Below are 18,517 nucleotides of genomic sequence, written 5' to 3'. Positions count from 1 at the left end.
GGGACTCCTCGACGCGGAGTCTCGGCAAGGCATCGCAAACTCCTGGGGTAAGAATCCTTTGACCTTTCTGGAAGGTAGCTCGCGATCGTTGTGTCTTGATTGGCTGGAGTCATGCAACAACTCCTGTACGAAACGATTTTTCAGATATTTTCCCCTGTAGGAGTTTCTGATCAGCCTGTCGACTACCTGTTCACGGTATTACTTGACAATCAAGATAACACGCTCAACTAGGTAGCGAATATCGATACTTCACAGGGCTGCCTAGGTAGCGAAGGATTCTGGCCGTTACATGGGGACGAATCCTACGCCCCATGCTATGCCGCGTCCCACGGCAGTGCATTGAACAAGGAGCCCACTTTATCGCACCAGGAGGGTCTAACGTTCGTCTCATGTTCTGCAAACCTTTGCAACACTGATCGTCAACATCATGGGATTGTGGGACGTGGAAGACTATGGCACCATCGCTGATAGGGCTTGCTGGTCTATGTTCGCAGTCACAGCTGGCGAGTAGCCCTCTTATGTTGCGCTGAATGGCAGCTAATTGTCTTGTAGCCTTCGTGGCGTTGAGAGTCGGCACTCGCATATCCAGCAAAGGCGGCGGCCTTGGTATGGACGACTATATCACCGTATTCTGCGTCGTTGTGATGCTCGTCACCTGTATCCTGATCACAATCGGCACCCAGTACGGTCTTGGACGAAGAATGGAGGCCATCGATCCTCCATTGATACCGCGAGCTCTCAAGTGGAATGTAATCATCAGTTCGGTACTGATATGGACATTTTCGCTACCCAAGTTCGCCATCATCGCTATTCTCAAGCGCATTCTGGACTACGGCCTCAAAACGACGATACTATTCTGGGGCCTCGCGCTCAGCTCCCAGGCCTGTATATTGGCTACCTCGATCTGGTGGTACAAGCAATGCGATCCGGTTGAATTTGGCTGGGACAGAACCATACCGGGCGGAAAATGTGCCAGTACCAAGGTCATGTCAGATTTGGGCTATTTCACTTCGGCCTACTCTGCCTTCCTAGATGTATTCTTCGCTCTGTACCCGATCCCATTCATTATGCGCCTCAACATGCCACTCAAGAACCGCATCCTGGTCTCGATCGCGCTGGGCCTTAGTATCCTGGCCTTCATCCTCACCATCTACAAACTGACAATCTTTGGGGAGATTTTTGTAGTACTGGCTAAGAACCCGACTTGTGAGTCGTTCACTCCGCACGTTTCTCAGCACAGAACTAACTTTGTTAGACCCGGTTCCGCTTCTCGATATACTCGGTCTAGGAGAGGGTTGCATTCTCGTGGTATGCTCCTCTTTGCCCACGCTGGGCCCGCTCTTCCGCTTGGCCAGAGGCAAAGTACGGACTCTCAGTGGCAGTAAGACCATCAGCCAGGGAGGACGCAGCAGCGCCACCCACCGAGGCCTATCTAGCACCAACGGGAGATGGGATAAACTCCAAGGCCATCAATTGGGTGACGAGGAGAGGACATCGAGCCACGCAGGTGAAAGCATCGACGACATTCCGCTTGTTTACCACGGCGCGGATCAGATCCACAAGACACTTGAGTTTGAGGTGACCACGAGCGCAAAGGGTGACCGACGGGCGAAGCCAATTGGCGATCGTGACACTTAGCTTGGTGTCAACGTGGGGGGCAGTACTTCCTCTAGACATCTACACGCGCGATAAGGCAGCAGCATCGTGGTGATGATGTGATTAGGCAAGCTTTGGTGTTGTTGAAACGTTGTTGAGGTAATGTTATCAAGGTGAAGAACTGTGAAAGAATGCGACTTGAACAGGAACCTAAGGCAGCATTGAATTTCATGTTTCTACAAGAAGTCTCACGTTCCCTGAGTGAAAACCTTATTTCAAGTCCTTAATACAGACTTTTCAGCAACACCAAGGTTCATTTACTACAATAGATACCAACCAGTAGGTCCTGTCAAGGTCGCTCGTACGAGTCTGGGGGCTGCATGCCAAGCACGACATGCCGAAAGTGGCGTGAGAAGTACGCGGGGGGCCGAACAGGTGGGTCTGCCCCTGAGGTACCCTTGCTCACTTAAATTTCGGATACCGTGTCCTCAACTGATCAGTGCTCACCAATTCAGACCGCATGGCATCAAATCGTGCGGATTTATTCAATGAAATCAAAGACCAATCACTGTATCAAATAGCCGAGTGACCAGACGATCCCTAAGAAGTTTGGCCATTCCGATTATATAGGGTCGCTGAGGACGAATTACGTATCAGGAAAAGTACATTCAAGAAAAATGGACCTTAGTATGCGCTTATCTGTTACAAGAAATCTACTAACTACTATAGTATTGGAAACCCTCTAGTCAACCGGTAGACATGGTCAGAATCCTACGGTAGATAAGAACATTTCCCTTTGTCAAGTAGTAGACCGCGTGTCGTTTCCGTTGTTCCTGCATCTTTCCCCAAAAGTTAATTCCCATTTCCAACATGGCATCAGCAGACCAACTTATCGGAGCCCTGGAGGGCCTCGATGCGAAGTCCTTCGTTAACGAAGCAGAGCGCGTCCGTGCCATGGACGCGCTGACGCTGGCCCTGAGCAAAGTACAAAAGCCGTGGGACATCGTTTGGCAGCACTGTTGGGTCAACCCGGCCACCAATGCATGCGTCAAGACGTTGATTGACGCGGGTGTCTTCAGCAAATGGATCGAGACAGGAGGAGGGCAGAAGACTTGCGCGGAACTGGCCGAGTTAGCGGATGCCGATGTAGTGCTTGTTCGTAGGTTACATATCTGCTTCGCTTAACTCAAGATGAGCATTCTGACGGCGATGCAGGACGTATGATTCGGCAAATATCTGGGCAGAATCTTGCCATCGAGACCGCCGAGGACACCTATGAGCCTACACCGTGGATACGCGCTCTCGCTGAGGATCAGGCCCTCGCCAATGTCTATGGTGAATTCTATGGCTTCGTCAATTCCCCTATGTTCAGGACTTTGCCTGCCTACCTCAAGAAGACGGGATACAAAGTCCCTACTAACCCCAACGACGGCAACTGGCAGTTCATGAGAGGCTCAAATGAAAATCTGTTCCAGTCCCTTGGCGCAAACCCTACCGCCGCAAGGGAATTCAATGATGCCATGGAGAGCCACTCCAAGCATAACCTGACGCCCTGGGTTGATGTTTACCCAACTGAGACTCTTGTAAAAGGATCCAAGCCTGACCGGCCCCTAGTCGTCGATGTCGGTGGTAGCAAGGGCCACGACCTGATCAAGTTCCATCTGCGCCACCCTGATATCCCCGAGGGCAGTCTAGTGCTTCAAGACCTGCCCGATATTCTCAAGGAGTTGACTATTGACGACACCATCTCCATCCACCCTCATGACTTTTTTGAACCACAGCCCGTGAAAGGTGCCCGTGTCTACTTCATGCACAACGTGCTGCACGACTGGGAAGACACACAGGCGAAGCAGATCCTTTCTCACCTTGCTGAAGCTATGGAACTTGGATACTCAAAGCTTCTCATCCACGAAAGCTTGGTCAGCTCTGTGAAGCCGCTCGCTCGTGTGACAACGTCCGATATCACCATGATGGCGTGCCTTGGTGCGAAGGAGAGGACGGAGGCTGAGTGGCGGGGGCTGGTGGAGAGTGCGGGATTGAAGGTGCTTAACATCTGGAGGCCACCTCACTCTGTGGAAAGTGTTATTGAGGCAGAGCTAGCTTGAATCGCTATTAAGACAGCTGCTACGCCTGCCTCTTGCCTTAAGGCGCAATATAACCTCCTTGATTCTACGACGGACATCATGCTACGCCCACTGCCTACAAAGCCGCTATTTCTAATGAAGATTTGCCACCCCTGTTGTAAAATAACCACACATTTCATCGTACGTATGTTTATCAGGATGATCAGCATAAATCCGCGACTGCATCACTCACCTAACACTTTATCTCAACATGTCTGTCGTGGGAGCTTGAAGCATTGGGTATCTGGACACAAAACTTGGCGATTTGTGACACTTGAGAACTCCCACCAGCATGCAAGGCCACATGTATCAGGAAATGTTGATGTCTCGGGAAAGCTTGTACATTTTGCACCGATCGGCGCCTCACCGCAGTATTCAGGTTGGGGAGTAACGGAAGCTGATTACGGAGCCAAGTAGACGCTGGGGCGCTTCAAAGTGATGTTAAACTCGTTGGTTGGTTCGTATGCAAGAGACGGGAACACCTGGCTACAACCTCCATCACTTGAGGGCGGACCCTTGCAACGGTGGTCTCGATGAGGTCGCGGGAGTCGGCGTCGCCTTCTCCTGTGGATGTCATCGTAGACATCCGTGTTCCGACTGGGACGGGTACACAGGCTTCCTCATGCCTTCTACAACGACCCTCAAGATGTAGGCTGGAAAGTCAGTCATGGATGGTATGAGGCGCTTCTTATTATTACTACTAAAAATTGCTTGATCCGAATCGAATTAAGGCCGTCCTCTCGGTTAGGCAAAGAAGGCGTATTGCGCCAAGAGGGCGTATTAGGCCAAGAGGGCGTATCGGGCCAAGAGGGCGTACTAGGCCAACAGAAGTAGAAGTAAGAGATACTAATACAGTTAGAGATCAGATCGTAATGGAGACTAATATTAGGAGGATGAGAATCGAGCGATGATAGTAATCAATTCGTAATAGTAACTACTTTCTAACACATATGTACGCCCTCGGAACGCGGCGGTGCACGGGGCTTGTCCGCCCTGGAGATCCTAGAGCAGCTTATGGAGGTAGCCGGAGACCGAGGATTCGAGTGATTACTGTGCTAGAGGTTGGATAGGGCTTACTTGGCGTAGCACCCCACGTAGTTGTTGCTCCCTTTGTATTGTCCAGAAGCAGGGACCGTTCCGGTTCACGACTGTGCCTTGTTCCCACGGCATGATGTCCGATTGATATCTTGGCTCCTCAATTGGCAAGCCGCTATCATGCAAGGTCCACTCTGTGCGACAAGCTTACTAGCAGACGGCGAGTATCCATTTCCCTCATAAAGCCACACGGAATAGGTATTTACTTAGAGAAACTAACAACTCGCACAGATCATATTTCCCAGCGTCAGCAAGCTGGCTGACTACATCGCTTGATAAAAGGATCGTTAAGGGCTAGGGTCAAAATACTAATGGAACTTAACGTCATCAGGTATTATCAAGACCGAATGCATGGGCTCAGGAAGGCTCCCGATCCTTCAGCTGGACGTATAAAGATACTCTTTCCCGTCGTGAATACTGTTGATTGTACTAAGAAGAGTAACAACTGCATTCCTTAGCTTACTATCCTGTTCTTACTTAGCTACGACGCTCAACGGGTTCTATCCATTCCATATCTCGAGACTGAAGACAAGACCAGTCAACATGCAAATCATCAATCTTGCTGTCTTGGCTGTGACCTTGGCCACCGTCGGGGCACTTCCCTGGACTCAGGATGCCAGTGGAGCATGGGTTGCCAACAACGCATGGCGCGACGACCTTAATGGCGGTGGGTTGCTACTTCGAGGAAGCTTCGGTTGATTACATCACTGACACGATTACAGTCCACAAGGTCCACGAGGCTTGCGCCGAAAGAGACGGGTCTAGAAACCTCGGTGATGGAGCGTTGTGCGCTTACTCGACTGATGCCAATGGTGGCATGTTTCACGGATGTAAGTGCTCTAGATCCGGAGAGCTCAAAACGAGGAAGCCTTTCTGACGAGATTACCGTGCTCAGACTGTTATTTGGAGAACGACAAGCTCGATTGCATCCAGGGATCTTGCCCTGATCCCTTCAGTCCTTGTCAATACCTCGGCGATGAAGGAATTTGCGAGTTCGGCTATGCTGCGTGCCTGCAGAAAATGAGCTGCAGCGGTACATCCGGGCAGGCTGACTGTATCGGAACTGCAACAGGTAAGTTTTCCCGTGAGATCTCAGCCTCGAAAGAGTGTGGCTTCTTCACTTCCATTGAGCTGTAGCTGATATAAGAATTCTAGGATGCTCTGTGTGCGGTTAACACTGTGGCCAGTCAAAGCCCGCTCCATGATGCAGGGATCCTAAGTTTTGTGGTTTCCTTCGACTTCGCCTTTTGTTCTGCCTTCTATCTTGCGTTCCCATAAAAGACCTTCCGCTGGTCACTGTAGACGGCAAGGGAGTTCACTCCCCCTTCGTCTTCACTGACCACATGGCTCAGCCACCCTGAGCTGGTGTTACCAATTGGAGGATACGTCTAGTTGCAAGTTGTTTTCCAGAGTCAATTTTAACTATTCACGCTCATTCAATACATTTACTCGATATCTATAACGAGTATATCAAAAGACTGCAAGATTACTCACGAACTGACTAGAGTCGCTCATCTTCACTATTGATTCGCTTTTGTAGAATCTACCTAACGTCCTTCCCTGGGTATCGGAAAACACCCTGTGCGGGAACGAAGGCGACTCTTCTACATCTGGCTCCTGTCACCACGCTGCGTTAGATTTCTGCTTGGTGGCATGTTCTTCTTTAAGCCTTTCGTTTCGTATTCTGCGAGTGCGGCTGAAAGATTACATTGTTCCTGCTTTTGCCCTCGTCGTTCTTATTATCGCATCTCGAAGGGTGCTGCTTTCATATCCATGTTGCAGCGCGACCGCAGCTCGAAGAGCAGGCCTCGGGGCAGTGACGGAGCAGCGTAGTATGGAAAAATCATACTGGGACATGTCGAAGGCTTTTTGAATCAACTCGAATGCATCCCGAATTTATCTGGGTCTAAGAGCATCTACTATAACCTAATTGGACTTAGCCTTATGCGCTTACACGGAGATTAGGTGAGCAGAAGGCGGCTGTATTGTATTCAGCGCTAACCCCAATCCGCTCAGTCACAGTCATATCCATCATATTGCTGTTCTTGACAGTGTAGTCCACAGTCATGGTATTGATTTGCCAAATATGGCTATTGCACGAAGCAGAGTTAATTAGGAGTAGGGAGTTGGTTGCTCGGACCCACGTGTTCTCTCGTCGATGCATCGTCATCGGCGCGCTTGCCTTGTTTTACCGAGGTGATCATCAACACAAGCTATCGTCACCCCTGCTCAGCCCGCAGTTCCTTGCTTCAATTCTTGCTATCAGAGAGGTGTGATGTTGTGGAGGAAGGTTGCGATGTTCACCGTACCACGCTTGCACAGCGTCGCAGGGTCCACGGCGACGCGGTTCTCGCGGCTGACGTCAGAAGCCCAAAGAGCGAGCGCGTTTGCGACCCAGCGTTTTCCATCAACACGGCAACATTCGGTGTTGACGGAACCATCTCCGTCAAGACCATCACTCCGGGAGAGGACGAAGGATAGTTTTCAGTCCCTGAAACGCAACTCAAGATGCATTAGCGTAGCAGCTCCACGCGAACCAACAGCAGGAAGTGAGCCTGGCATCGATATCAGAAACGAGGATGCATGGCCTCAATGGCGTCAGAAGGTGCAATCACAGATTACAGCTGTCGACTTCTCTGCCGACAGGATCGAGAAATACGAGCTCAACAATGAGATGCTTCAAGAGTTCCTTGAGAAGCCCCGAGAAGACTGGGTGACTTGTCGATGGATCAACGGTAAGGAGCCGGCGATGTGGTTTCGTCAAAGCAGCAGGCTGATCTGACTCGACCTACAGTCAACGGACTTAGCTGGGATGTGGTTCGCCTTCTAGGCAAGAAGCAAAAGCTACACAGCCTAGCTATCGAAGACCTGCTACACACAAGGAATCGAACCAAGGCAGACTGGTACCCTGAACATGTCTTTGGTATGTTTCTCAAGTCTGCGGAGGCTTGAGAGTGTATATTGACTGGTAGACAGTTCTTTTGACTCTGCAGCGGCTGCTCCGCAAAAACGAAGGAGTTACAGACGGGCAATCACGAGCACCTCCAAGACACGTCAGCACGAACAGCCCAGCTTACCGGGAAAAGCACGTACCTGCGGAGTACCGACAAGCTGTGAAGACATTGCAAGCGTATCGTACTGATGCAGATCCTGAACGGACACGCTACATGGAGGAGCATTCTACGCTGAACCCCAAAGGCCTCATGGTCTCTGTGGAACAGGTGTCGATGTTCCTGCAGAGTAATAACACGTTGGTATCGTTCTTTGAGCACTCTGCCGACGTAATTGAAGAGCCTATCTTAAAGCGACTGTCATCACCAGAGACGGTTCTGAGGCAAAGCGGCGATGCCAGTATGGTTATGCACGCAATTATCGATGGAATTGTTGACCTTGCCATTCCGATTGCTGCAGCATATGAGGACAGCATAGCCGAGCTGGAGCTGGACGTCCTGACGGACCCCAGTATTGCACATTCAAAGGCTCTGTGAGTCTTTCCACGCGTTGCGATGATGACAGACCACTCACACTCCCAGGTACATCCTCACATCAGAGCTCTCACTCCTTCGATCCCAAATCGCTCCGATCACCAGTCTCGTCAACGCCCTCCGCCAACACAACTCGAACGCTCTGATGCAGACGACCAACTCCTCTCAAGGACCCTCATCGTCTCACATCGCCAACTCTCCACCTCCGTACACGCCCAAGGATCCGTCGACAGCCTCCATCACTATCACAACACTCGCACACACTTACTTCGGCGACGTAGAGGACCACTGTATCACCGTCACAGAGTCTCTTGAGCGCATGCGGCGCTCTGCAGACCGCATGATCAACCTGATCTTCAACACGATGGGAGCATACCAGAACGAAAGCATGAAGCAGTTGACCTTTGTCACAATCCTGTTCTTGCCAATGACCTTCTTGGTGGGCTACTTCGGCATGAACTTCGAAGACATGCCGTGTCTGAAGAACAGCGATGCATACTTCTGGTGGCTCTGCATACCAGTGACGGGCACTATGGTCTTGGTCCTGATGTGAGTCTGCCCGTACACATCATTGGCGTAAGGTTGCAGTAGGTTAACTTTGTGCAGGCGGCAACGAGTCTGGCGTGGATTGACGCGGTTCTGGCGGCGGAGAGATGCTGCCAAGTCGCGCAGGGCTAGATACTTGAAGGAACAGAAGTGGTGAACACTCAGAGGACGGTAACCCCAGTATGTATGAGCAGCGACTGGCGGTGCATTAAACTTGGGTGACTTTCTATAACTTCCAGGAGGTCGCACCTTTTGCAATTATACCAAGATCGCTGAAGAGATGGAGTTGAGATCTTGACAGGCGCGAGCGACTTCAAGTGACATTTTATTCGGCTGAGGCCAGACAATATGAGAGTAGAATTGACAACAGAAGGACCACTAAGATAGCAAAGCTTCAAAATTGAGGTCAGCTCCAAATCATCGATAATGTGACAACGACAAGGTAATAATTTTTGTTTGACTCTGACATACTACCGAGTAGACCCTGTTTACTGCCATGTGACAAGGATTTTGGTTAACATTGAGAGGTCGTGAAATGATCTGCGTTCGAAGAGAATCCTTTCCTGGACCGCGGGTCTTCCTCCAGGCAGGAGAGAATGCTATGGTTCAAAAGGTCTCGTCGTCATAGTCAAGCAATACATCCCACACGATCTTGAATCTCTCAAAAAATTCTGTAAAGTCAAGCTCGCGCACCCAAGACTTCCAGTCCAAGTCTTTCAGAAACTCGAGCTCGACGAATTGGATATAGTCGAATGGCATACCTACAAGAGATTCTAGTGTTTCAGGCCACATTGTGCCGTCGCACAGATTGCCATACGCAATCTTGACAGCGACGCCAAATCTGGCCGTCTCGATGTGCGTAGGGAGTTTATTTGTAAAACTGTTTAGGATTCTGACCTTGAGGAAGAGGAACAAGGCGTAGGGAGTGACGTCCTTGCTTATCGCGTAGATTTCACTGCTGGTTTCCAGCCAGCGTGTGATGCGTGCGCATGTGGCTTGCATAGACACGCTGGGTTGGATTCGTGGATCCATAGGGCTGAACTTGGCCAGGAGTATCCTGAGCTTAGTTTCCGACGTGGCGGACATGATGTCGTGTAAGAGATTAGGGGGAGCGCCACTGATGAAGCTTGCTAGTTTGGTCAACTCGTCTCCGAGAAAGTATTGAGTGATATCCGCGGTGGGCACTCTGCCTGGGCTTGAGCGCGGAGTATATTCGAGTGCGGAAGCCATACCTGCCATGCCATACATCTTCTGTCATTGAATTACCAGTAGGTGAGAGTAGACTTTAGTACTTGGGATACACTGGGTAGACAGTCGATCGCTGCACTGTGAGTGAATGAGTCCACGCTGTGCCCTCACAGAAGGCCCCAGGCAGTGTTCTGCTTTGGGAATTCGCACCGCATTCTAGCCGCCATTAGAGCTGGTTAACATTGTCATCAACCCTTATGGTCAGATTGTGTTCTTGGAATCATCGCCTAGGATGACTTTGTTTCTTCACAGATGAGGGTCTATTCTGCTTTGGGCTAGATCTCCCGGCGCTCCGCAGCTTCCCGAGCTCTCTCCCCGCATGTGCGTCTGCGCGTCCTCCATGCACCCAATGGCCGTCCCACTGCCACCTGCCTCGAACCTCCACGCCATCCTCCTCGTCACCAAATCGCGGTCGCTCGGTCCTCGCCTTGTCTTCCACTATCCGCCGCTATCGCCGTCAGCAGCCGCCCTTGCCGCGGCCAAAGACCCAGCCTGGTTCCGTCACGACACGTCCACGGCCAGCGTTGACTCGCGAAGCTCAGATAGCGACTGGGACAGCAGCACCGACTCGGACGATGAAAACGACATCGAATTAGGCAGTCGCACTAGTGGCGGCCGTCGATCGGGAAGAACCTTGACTGGGCGGGTGAGCGACAAGGACAAGCTGGGGTCAGGGCTATGGGGCAGGCAGGAGACGATTGATGAGGAGGATGCAGATGACGACGATGACAAGGAAGCTACTGGAAGTCGGGGCAAGGGCGGAGATCACGACTGGGGCACGGTGCTCGGCTTCAAGACGGATGCGCTGGAGAAGATGCTGAGCCCCAGCAAGGAGTACAACAAGAAGCGATTCGAGCTGGGCGTCGAGAGCATCGTCTTTCTGGGCGCGCCCATGTTCGTCCGGGAAGACGGGCTCTGGAAGAAGGCGAAGCGGAAAAGGAAGAAGCGATCGGACAAGCAAAGACTTGAAGATGGCGATCTGATGAAGAATCTCACAAGTGCCAGCGATGACGATGACGCCGACTCCCCCGAAGCGCCTGCGAAACCCGTCCCGGAGCCGTTCAGAATGCCCGAGGGATTCGAGCCAGGCTACGGCCATGGTTCCATGTCCAGCGGACCCTCAGGCGCTCCCTCAGAGGCTGGATCCGACGCGCGGAGCAACTCGACGAGCCACGACAACAACAACCCCGACATGACCATGTTCAACGTCGTCTTCGTGCTGAATCCGCCTGCACTCGAGTACCAGCAGCGCGTCAAGGAGATGTACGATAACGTTACGCGCAAGTATGCAAAGGCACTCAAGTACGAGGAGGCGCGGTTTCAGTACGTCTGGAAAGAATCCAAGCGCATCATTGACATCAAGCAGCGGGCCAAGGAGACCAACGAGTCTCTGACGGCGACGTGGAAGAAGATTGTCAGCACATCACCGCTTGCCAAGTCCATCGCCATCATGTTCGATGCCATCTCGCACGACAAGATAGCTCATATCCATTTCGACGCGACCTTCAACACATCCTTTCAGATCCCACAAGCCGATTCCACGCCATACCTCCCCACCGCCATCGAACCTCAGATGCCAGGCCTATGGCTTACGACCTCGAACGTTATACTAGAGGACGACGATGCACCCATGACGCAGCATGCCGCCCTGTTGCTCCTGGAGGATGCCGAGGTGCTGATCAAGGACCTCGGCGGCGACGCTGGTGGGAATGCGGCGGCTATCGCCTTCTACATACGCAACATCGTACCCACCAAGTCGCTACTGAAGATCTCCAAGAAGCATAATATATCAGCGCATGATATGGAGTACATAGCGAGTCATCTTGTCTATTGGCGGCGCGCGCGTCTTATCGCTCCTCTGTCACCACGCGACACCTACATCGTCAGTCCGAATGCCGATATGACTGTTCTCCCGGCCGCGATATCAGTCTACGCACAGCGCTTCCCTACGTTGCCTACGCTACCTAAGGTACTGAGCATGCTTTCCGGTACGCCCCGACCGTACAGAACCTTTATACCCACCGCCGAACATCGCGATGCCTACATGGAGATTTTAGCTTGGCTCATGCGTGGAGGCTGGGTCACACAATTGCGCACATTTGCCTGGGTACGGGTAACGCCTGAGATCAAAGCGCAAGTGGCAGCCGAGATTGAGCGGGAAGAGCGTATCAAGAAAGCCGAAGAGGCGCGCAGAGAGTTGATGAGCGACAACGATTCAGTAGCCGACAGTCTGCTCTCCGACAAACGAAGCAGTTTGCTTTCTCTAAACTCGGTCAGGACCTCGTCCCCTTTGCGACGCACGCGGCGAGATGCGGATGAAGACATGGATAGCAGCACCATACTGAGCCCGCGTCTCGGGTCGACAGCCATGTCACGGAACTCTTCTGCTCGCACCGGGTCTGACGCCGGCAGTACGAGTAGTCAGCGCACAACCATCGCGCTCAACCCATCGCAACGAGCAGAGTCACCAACTTATCTCGGGCTACGAGACGCAAAGCCCCATCGTCCATCACCGCTCCATCTCAAGCCCGCCTCGCCATCGCCATCGCCATCGCCATCCCGCAACTCGATCGTCTCACCGACATCTCCCGTCGAGAAGCTTACACTACCAGACCCCGCTTTGTTTACCCACACCACGATCCTTTCCCCACAAAAAGCATCATCTATTGAGGCCAGGTGGCTTGATAAGATTGCCCAGACTTTTGAAGAGACTGCGATGATATCCGCGAATCCGAGCCCACCGAAACATGCAGATGGTGGCTTTGGTGGTATAACGGGCAAGGAACTGAGAGAGAGCTGGCCTATGCTGCTGAGGCATTTGGATGGTAAGCATGCGATTGAAGATGTGTCGGCTAGAGAGGGCATTAAGCGGAAGAGAGTTGCTGTGCTCTTCAATGCGGTCAAGGAGAGGGGGTGGCTGGTCATTGCGCGGCATTGGTGAGTAGTGTAAATGATGCAGTGGAGGTTTTTGATTCGATACCCGTGCGTTGTAGCTTTCATCCGTAGTTCCGTCGGCCATTTTTGACTTTGCATTGGTACAGATTTACAACGCCTTGGAAATCTTGCGAATCAGGATTCTTCAGGGGCCATGCGACCATGTCTTTTGGCGAAGCGTAACCATGGTCTGCTACGTGCGGCAATCAAGGTCACTATGATAGAAATTTCAATCATTCTCTGGGAATTTTGGAGTATTGTATATAATATCTTCTTCCCGTTCATCGTTTTTCGTCTTCTGCATTAGACTCTACTGCACAAGTGTTCTTCTCTGAGCCAAGAAGAGGAATACATTATCTATCTACACCAACATCCAGCCATCCACCACACCAAGGGACCTTCAACTCCAACCATTACGACAATGCGCAGCGTCCTCGTCACCATTTTGGCCACGGCTTCCACGGCCCTTGCCTGGTATGATCACCCCAGCATGGTCACCGAGGCACAAACGACCGATGCTACATTCCTTCTTCCCTCCTCCAGTGCGACCTCCCCAACTTCGACGGCAAGCGCAACCACCAGCGCGCGCCGTCTCGTCACCAGGGTGACCAGAGCGCCCTCCGTGGACCCCACCACTCTGGCTACTATTGCGCGTTCCAACAAGGAAGAACGCGACGATCCACGCGTCTACAACAACGGCTGGCGAACGTGGATATCAGAGTACGATGGCCGCATGATCACCGTGAAGCCCTGTGTCAAGGCTACAAGGTAAGTAACACTAATATCCGCGTTTATTTCCCTCGAGAAGCGAAACACAATTGCTGATGCAGAATGCCTGTCTTCTAGTCTGACTAATTACCACGGCACACACCCACTTACCCTTCTCCAAGGCAATAGATGTCGTGGCTGTAACCGCGTTCTCGATCCGAATGATGATGGAAGGTATAATGGAAGGTTTAGAGGTGGTCATGATGGGTGGCGCGATCATAATGAGAATCTTAATGATCCTCAGCTTGAGAATAAGTGTCCGTGAGCAGTGACATGGGAGGGAGGGGGAAATGTAGGGTATGGAGAGCTTGAACTGGCTGGAGTGGTATTGGGTTATCTAGAATTGTAATCTTTTTGATGGACAGATTGCTGTTATAGGGGGGGGGGGGGGTGATGTGCAAAGGGGGGAAGTACATGGCGGTTAGATGACTTAGGATAGAAAAATTGACGCAGGTGTATCTCGTGGATACTTCATATTCGCTGTACGGAGCTGCTGTGATGACCGGAATCCTCTCTTCTTGAGATATAGATGGTCATATTGTTGGCTTGGTTTAGTTTTGGTGAGTTTTGTTAGTCACGTGGGTGGTATCTTAGAGGGTTTGTGGTACCGAGAGAACCACTTTGAGTTTGCGGGTTCTGTGCTACGTCGAGGATCCAATAATCATGTGCAATCTTGTGGGTGGCTTCCGCATTATGCTATCCTCAGGCCGGCAACTTCGCGACGAAGAGTTGAACATCATTGAAAAAAAAAATGCCTCAAATCATTAAACCACCATAGGGGTAGTTGCTGCGCTCCACGATGATAGAGATATAGTGTCACACCGCAACATTCTTCACAGCGGATCTTGGATTGTGACCCGGTGAAGGTGGCTTCCCCAGTGGCAGCCAAAGCAAGTCTTGTTTGACCGGCCTGATCCAGAGTTTTTGAACGACCGGTATGGATGCCTCAAGTTATGATGGTTCTGATCTTACGATTTGCCGCTGCTCCATTGGTTGCACATCCAAGCTTGACCCTCACCCATGGATACATGCCTCTGTACCACGAAAACCTTGAACCACAAATTTTAAGAAGAGAAGAACAGAACGTATTTACAGTCGGCAGAGTTTTCATCTAACTTTTTTCCATCCACCCCTCCACAAACCGTCTTTCCAAGAACTCTTTCGTATTCCCAAGATACCAACACTACACCATGAAGTTCACGCTCATCATCACCGCCCTCAGCTTCTTCGCGACGTCCGCTGTTGCAACCAGAGAATGGTCATACAACGACCACCGCAGATCTGTATTCGAAGCAAGTCTAGAGCAAGGTAATTATTCTACTGCCCATACTATTCTCCTTCTACAGCCCCTCCACCTCTGTCTTGTTCCAGGCCGGTCCTGTCTAACACCCCCAGCCAAAGCCAAGCATGCCGACCTCTGCAAGCGTTGGGACGGCCCCCGCTGCCTCGACGACGAAGACAAGCCTTCGCCCTGGGAGATGAACTACCTCGAACGCAAGACAGCCAAGACCGAGAGGCAGGAGGCTGGAGATGCGATCGAGAAGATCCATGCACTCTGGAACAAGTGGAATGCGGAGCAGGCGGACATGTTGAGCAAGGTGAAGAAGGGAGGAAAGACGTATGTGGCGCTGCTTGAGGAGGTATATAGTCTTGCGGATGCCGATGCGGTAACGGGTGTTGATGCTCGGTGTCGGGGCTCGTGGTAGTGACTGGACAGTGTCACGTGGTAAAGCTTGTTGAGATCAAGATGGTGGGCAAGTGGGACTGGTAAGAAGCTAGGTGTGCACACCGTCAGACCTTCTTCTCGCGCATCTAAGGATGGCGGATGGCACCGAGCACCTTTACGACCCGTTGTGATAGCCATAGTATAATGGATGCAGATCATATGCTTACACGCCCTTCAACATGCATTTCACTGCTACATGGAGTCGCGACTACATTCTCGTTTCACAGTGCTGTGCAAATGTGCTGTTGATATTAACCCGCCTCTCCCCAGGAACTAATTCCCTGAGTTGGTGACATGATCGACTGACGACCTCAACCACCACCGCAACAGCGTCCTGGCTGATATGACCACATCGACGTTTTCTCACAACGCCCTTCCACCCCTCGGCCCACATCAGCCGTAAACCGCGCCCTTTCTTGCTCGTCTCAGTCTATTCATATTGCACGCACCACTCGCCATTGTGAAGTCTACACTCGAAACAGCTACGCGTAGCGACAAACTCTCACAGATTGACCAGAACAGTGAGGCTTTTCAGCCCGAATATTCCACAAGTGCCATGTGTCAACGCATATTGAGCCTCTTGAACGAGTTGGTCATCATGTTTCCTGATACCACTCATCCCAGTCCAGACACCATCCCTCTTGTGCTATGTCTGCTTTTCCGATATCGTGTAGCTCTTGCTTCTACATTCCCACGTGAAGCCATAGCGAAGTATGACGTACTGTGTGCAAGCGAGCGCGTCTCAGCTCCCGTCCCATGCTACGTCTCCACCCCAGTTTCAGCCACACAGCTTGATGACGCCACGCTCATTGCTCTTTCGCACATCGCGTACAAGTTTCTTGCTGACGACAGGAAATGGTTGAACCTGCAGCATTGGGTGCGATTACTCGAGGCCAATCAGCAGAGCATATTGGAAGCCGAGAAAACTTTCCTGAAAACGATTGACTACGCCGTTTGCGTTTGACAGGAAGAGTTTGTGCATCTGAGAGGTGCATTTGAAGGTTTGTGGAAAGAGGTATTTAGCAAGGCTGCTAGGCCTGCACCATCAGCTATTGTACTAAAGAGAATACGGAACTGGGCGTGAATTCGACCTCGCCCCGAATATACCTGAGGTGGAGCGATGACGAACTCTCCACACGTGAGCACGTGGTCAAACGCGTCCGTCATCGACGAGAGCATGTCGCGTCGTTTGACTTCCCCTCGAACAAAGATGACCAAAGAACTGAATATGGACTACATCACGATATGCCTGCCTCCATCAATGGCAGATCTTCCTTTCAAGAGTGGTTTTGCATAAGGCAAAATATTACCAGGGCCCATGATCATCGCCGTTTACCATCTGACCCTCGCTTCTTGGCCTGCACGCAGTCGTATCGACGCGCATGATGCATTCCTTCGCGAAAAGCAATCCTTACACTTACGTCGATCCATCCTGAACGCGACTGATGACAACCCGACGATTTCGTTGTGTTTAGCCTCTTACGCATGTGGCATGCAACGTCCAGAGAGACGTATCCTCAGCACGCATGTTGCTTCAGCATCCGTCATTGATCTTTCCCCGCACTCGCGGCATTTCCCCTTGCTTTTCCACCACCTGCATAAGCGGATATGCAATGCACGATCGACCCATAGTGTTGCCGAATGATTGGTGTTCCTGGACTGACTAGTGCAAAGGCGCGACGTTTGCGATTATATCATGACATCAAGACCCTGATTCAGTCTAGGGGTCTCCATCGCGATCTCCGAAATCCCCATGGTGCTGTTGATTCTGCATCATTACCTGCCTCGGAAGGCATGGGCTGACACGGCTTGGAAGGATCCACGAGATTTTTAGACTGGATTGCATCATGTTCCTGCGCCTTAGCGCGCGGGCCGTCCACGATGCATCTGAGATCTAACGTGTACGCGAGATGGACGCGTGAGGTGTGCCACGACGCGTTGCCATCTTATGATGTGTACTGACGTCTTGATAAATCTGTCAGGGCCAACCATTGATGTATAAGTATCCCGTGTGAAAGCACATTCTGTGGTCATCAAGCATCAATCTACTCTCATCAACAACTACAATTTCAACCAACCACTCCCCACTTCAATCAAACATACATCAATATGGCGGACCAGCAGTACAAGCCCACTGGTGAGCAATACAACTACACGCCTGCTTCGCAAGGAGCTAATCAGCAAACAGAGCACGGAGGCCTCAAGCAGGACGGCACCCCAGACAAGCGCGTCGGTACTGGCGGTACGTCTTCACGATCTCTCAAGGCCGCAATCACGCATGCTAACATATGACCCAGAGTTTGCTCAGGGCAAGGTTGATCCCCATGAGGCTGGAAAGCAGGGTGGTGCTACATCCGGCACTGGAAGCACCGACTCCTCCACTGGCTCTTCAGGATCCGGCGGCAGTGCCAAGGGCGAGTTCGCTCACGGCAAGGTCGACCCCGTCGAGGCTGGAAAGAAGGGTGGAGAGACGTCTTAAATGCTCAAGCTTATACCCGGGATCAATCTTTAGGACATCTCTGTTGCAGGATATAGTCATACTTCCAATCGATGAAGTTATCGCATACACTGCAAGCTGAACTTGGCTGATAGCCGGTCCTGCTCATTCGACCCTGCAATGCACAATGTGATCTCACACCTTTGCCGAACAAACAATGACATCGAAGCGAGTGCAGCGTTTCGAGTGATTTCCTAATAACAACTGATCTACTGCAAAGATCGGCTTTATGCGAACCCTTTTCTGCAAGCAAGCCCTCCCTCCATGCTTTCTCCAAGGAAACGCCGCGTATCACCTTTTTGCGCAGCAATTTGCGTATGCGACAACTTAGAAGTTTGAACAGTAGATCAGATCGACATCATCATGACTATTCAGATGAATGCAGTGTTGTGGGTGTAGTCGCGTAGGCCGCCGCTCGTATACCCCGCCATACGCGTATAGCTAACGTTCACCTAGCGATTAGTGTTACTAACGCTATTGTCCGGCACATACTCGGGCC

General features: G+C 51.5%; 8 protein-coding genes across 8 annotated transcripts; 7 read left to right on the top strand and 1 right to left on the bottom strand.

Moving 5' to 3' along the window:
* Positions 1–427: 427 nt before the first annotated feature.
* On the top strand, positions 428–1,638 carry CC77DRAFT_951290 (hypothetical protein; the record flags this gene model as incomplete). Its single annotated transcript, XM_018535369.1, has 3 exons — positions 428–507; positions 569–1,206; positions 1,256–1,638. The coding sequence occupies 3 exons, from the start codon at positions 428–430 to the stop codon at positions 1,636–1,638; spliced, it is 1,101 nt and encodes a 366-aa protein (XP_018378721.1).
* A 687-nt stretch (positions 1,639–2,325) lies between these two features.
* On the top strand, positions 2,326–3,899 carry CC77DRAFT_1003564 (S-adenosyl-L-methionine-dependent methyltransferase). Its single transcript, XM_018523214.1, has 2 exons — positions 2,326–2,755; positions 2,812–3,899. The coding sequence occupies exons 1-2, from the start codon at positions 2,467–2,469 to the stop codon at positions 3,699–3,701; spliced, it is 1,179 nt and encodes a 392-aa protein (XP_018378720.1). The 5' UTR covers positions 2,326–2,466; the 3' UTR covers positions 3,702–3,899.
* A 1,458-nt stretch (positions 3,900–5,357) lies between these two features.
* CC77DRAFT_1014946 (hypothetical protein) lies at positions 5,358–6,092 on the top strand (the record flags this gene model as incomplete). The annotated part of the gene is made up of 4 exons (XM_018523928.1): positions 5,358–5,481; positions 5,537–5,644; positions 5,846–5,886; positions 5,970–6,092. The coding sequence occupies 4 exons, from the start codon at positions 5,358–5,360 to the stop codon at positions 6,090–6,092; spliced, it is 396 nt and encodes a 131-aa protein (XP_018378719.1).
* A 939-nt stretch (positions 6,093–7,031) lies between these two features.
* Positions 7,032–9,274, top strand: CC77DRAFT_1003561 (hypothetical protein). The gene is made up of 4 exons (XM_018523213.1): positions 7,032–7,549; positions 7,609–7,737; positions 7,791–8,298; positions 8,348–9,274. Exons 1-4 carry the CDS (start codon positions 7,090–7,092, stop codon positions 8,850–8,852), a joined length of 1,602 nt encoding a protein of 533 aa, XP_018378718.1. The 5' UTR covers positions 7,032–7,089; the 3' UTR covers positions 8,853–9,274.
* Positions 9,275–9,451: 177 nt separating this feature from the next.
* CC77DRAFT_1014944 (hypothetical protein) lies at positions 9,452–10,093 on the bottom strand (the record flags this gene model as incomplete). The annotated part of the gene is made up of 1 exon (XM_018523927.1): positions 9,452–10,093. The coding sequence occupies one exon, from the start codon at positions 10,091–10,093 to the stop codon at positions 9,452–9,454; it is 642 nt and encodes a 213-aa protein (XP_018378717.1).
* Positions 10,094–10,412: 319 nt separating this feature from the next.
* On the top strand, positions 10,413–14,158 carry CC77DRAFT_1055711 (hypothetical protein; the record flags this gene model as incomplete). Its single annotated transcript, XM_018527841.1, has 3 exons — positions 10,413–13,030; positions 13,457–13,795; positions 13,874–14,158. The coding sequence occupies 3 exons, from the start codon at positions 10,413–10,415 to the stop codon at positions 14,058–14,060; spliced, it is 3,144 nt and encodes a 1,047-aa protein (XP_018378716.1). The 3' UTR covers positions 14,061–14,158.
* An 827-nt stretch (positions 14,159–14,985) lies between these two features.
* Positions 14,986–16,485, top strand: CC77DRAFT_1085524 (hypothetical protein; the record flags this gene model as incomplete). The annotated part of the gene is made up of 3 exons (XM_018529422.1): positions 14,986–15,103; positions 15,167–15,435; positions 16,030–16,485. 3 exons carry the CDS (start codon positions 14,986–14,988, stop codon positions 16,483–16,485), a joined length of 843 nt encoding a protein of 280 aa, XP_018378715.1.
* Positions 16,486–17,630: 1,145 nt separating this feature from the next.
* On the top strand, positions 17,631–18,000 carry CC77DRAFT_1014941 (hypothetical protein; the record flags this gene model as incomplete). Its single annotated transcript, XM_018523926.1, has 2 exons — positions 17,631–17,763; positions 17,819–18,000. The coding sequence occupies 2 exons, from the start codon at positions 17,631–17,633 to the stop codon at positions 17,998–18,000; spliced, it is 315 nt and encodes a 104-aa protein (XP_018378714.1).
* Positions 18,001–18,517: the final 517 nt, after the last annotated feature.

Source organism: Alternaria alternata, assembly GCF_001642055.1.
Source record: "Alternaria alternata strain SRC1lrK2f unplaced genomic scaffold CC77scaffold_47, whole genome shotgun sequence".
NCBI lineage: Eukaryota > Fungi > Ascomycota > Dothideomycetes > Pleosporales > Pleosporaceae > Alternaria > Alternaria alternata.
The sequence above is the reverse complement of the archived record's forward strand: the minus strand, read 5'-3'. Positions and strand labels throughout refer to the sequence as shown.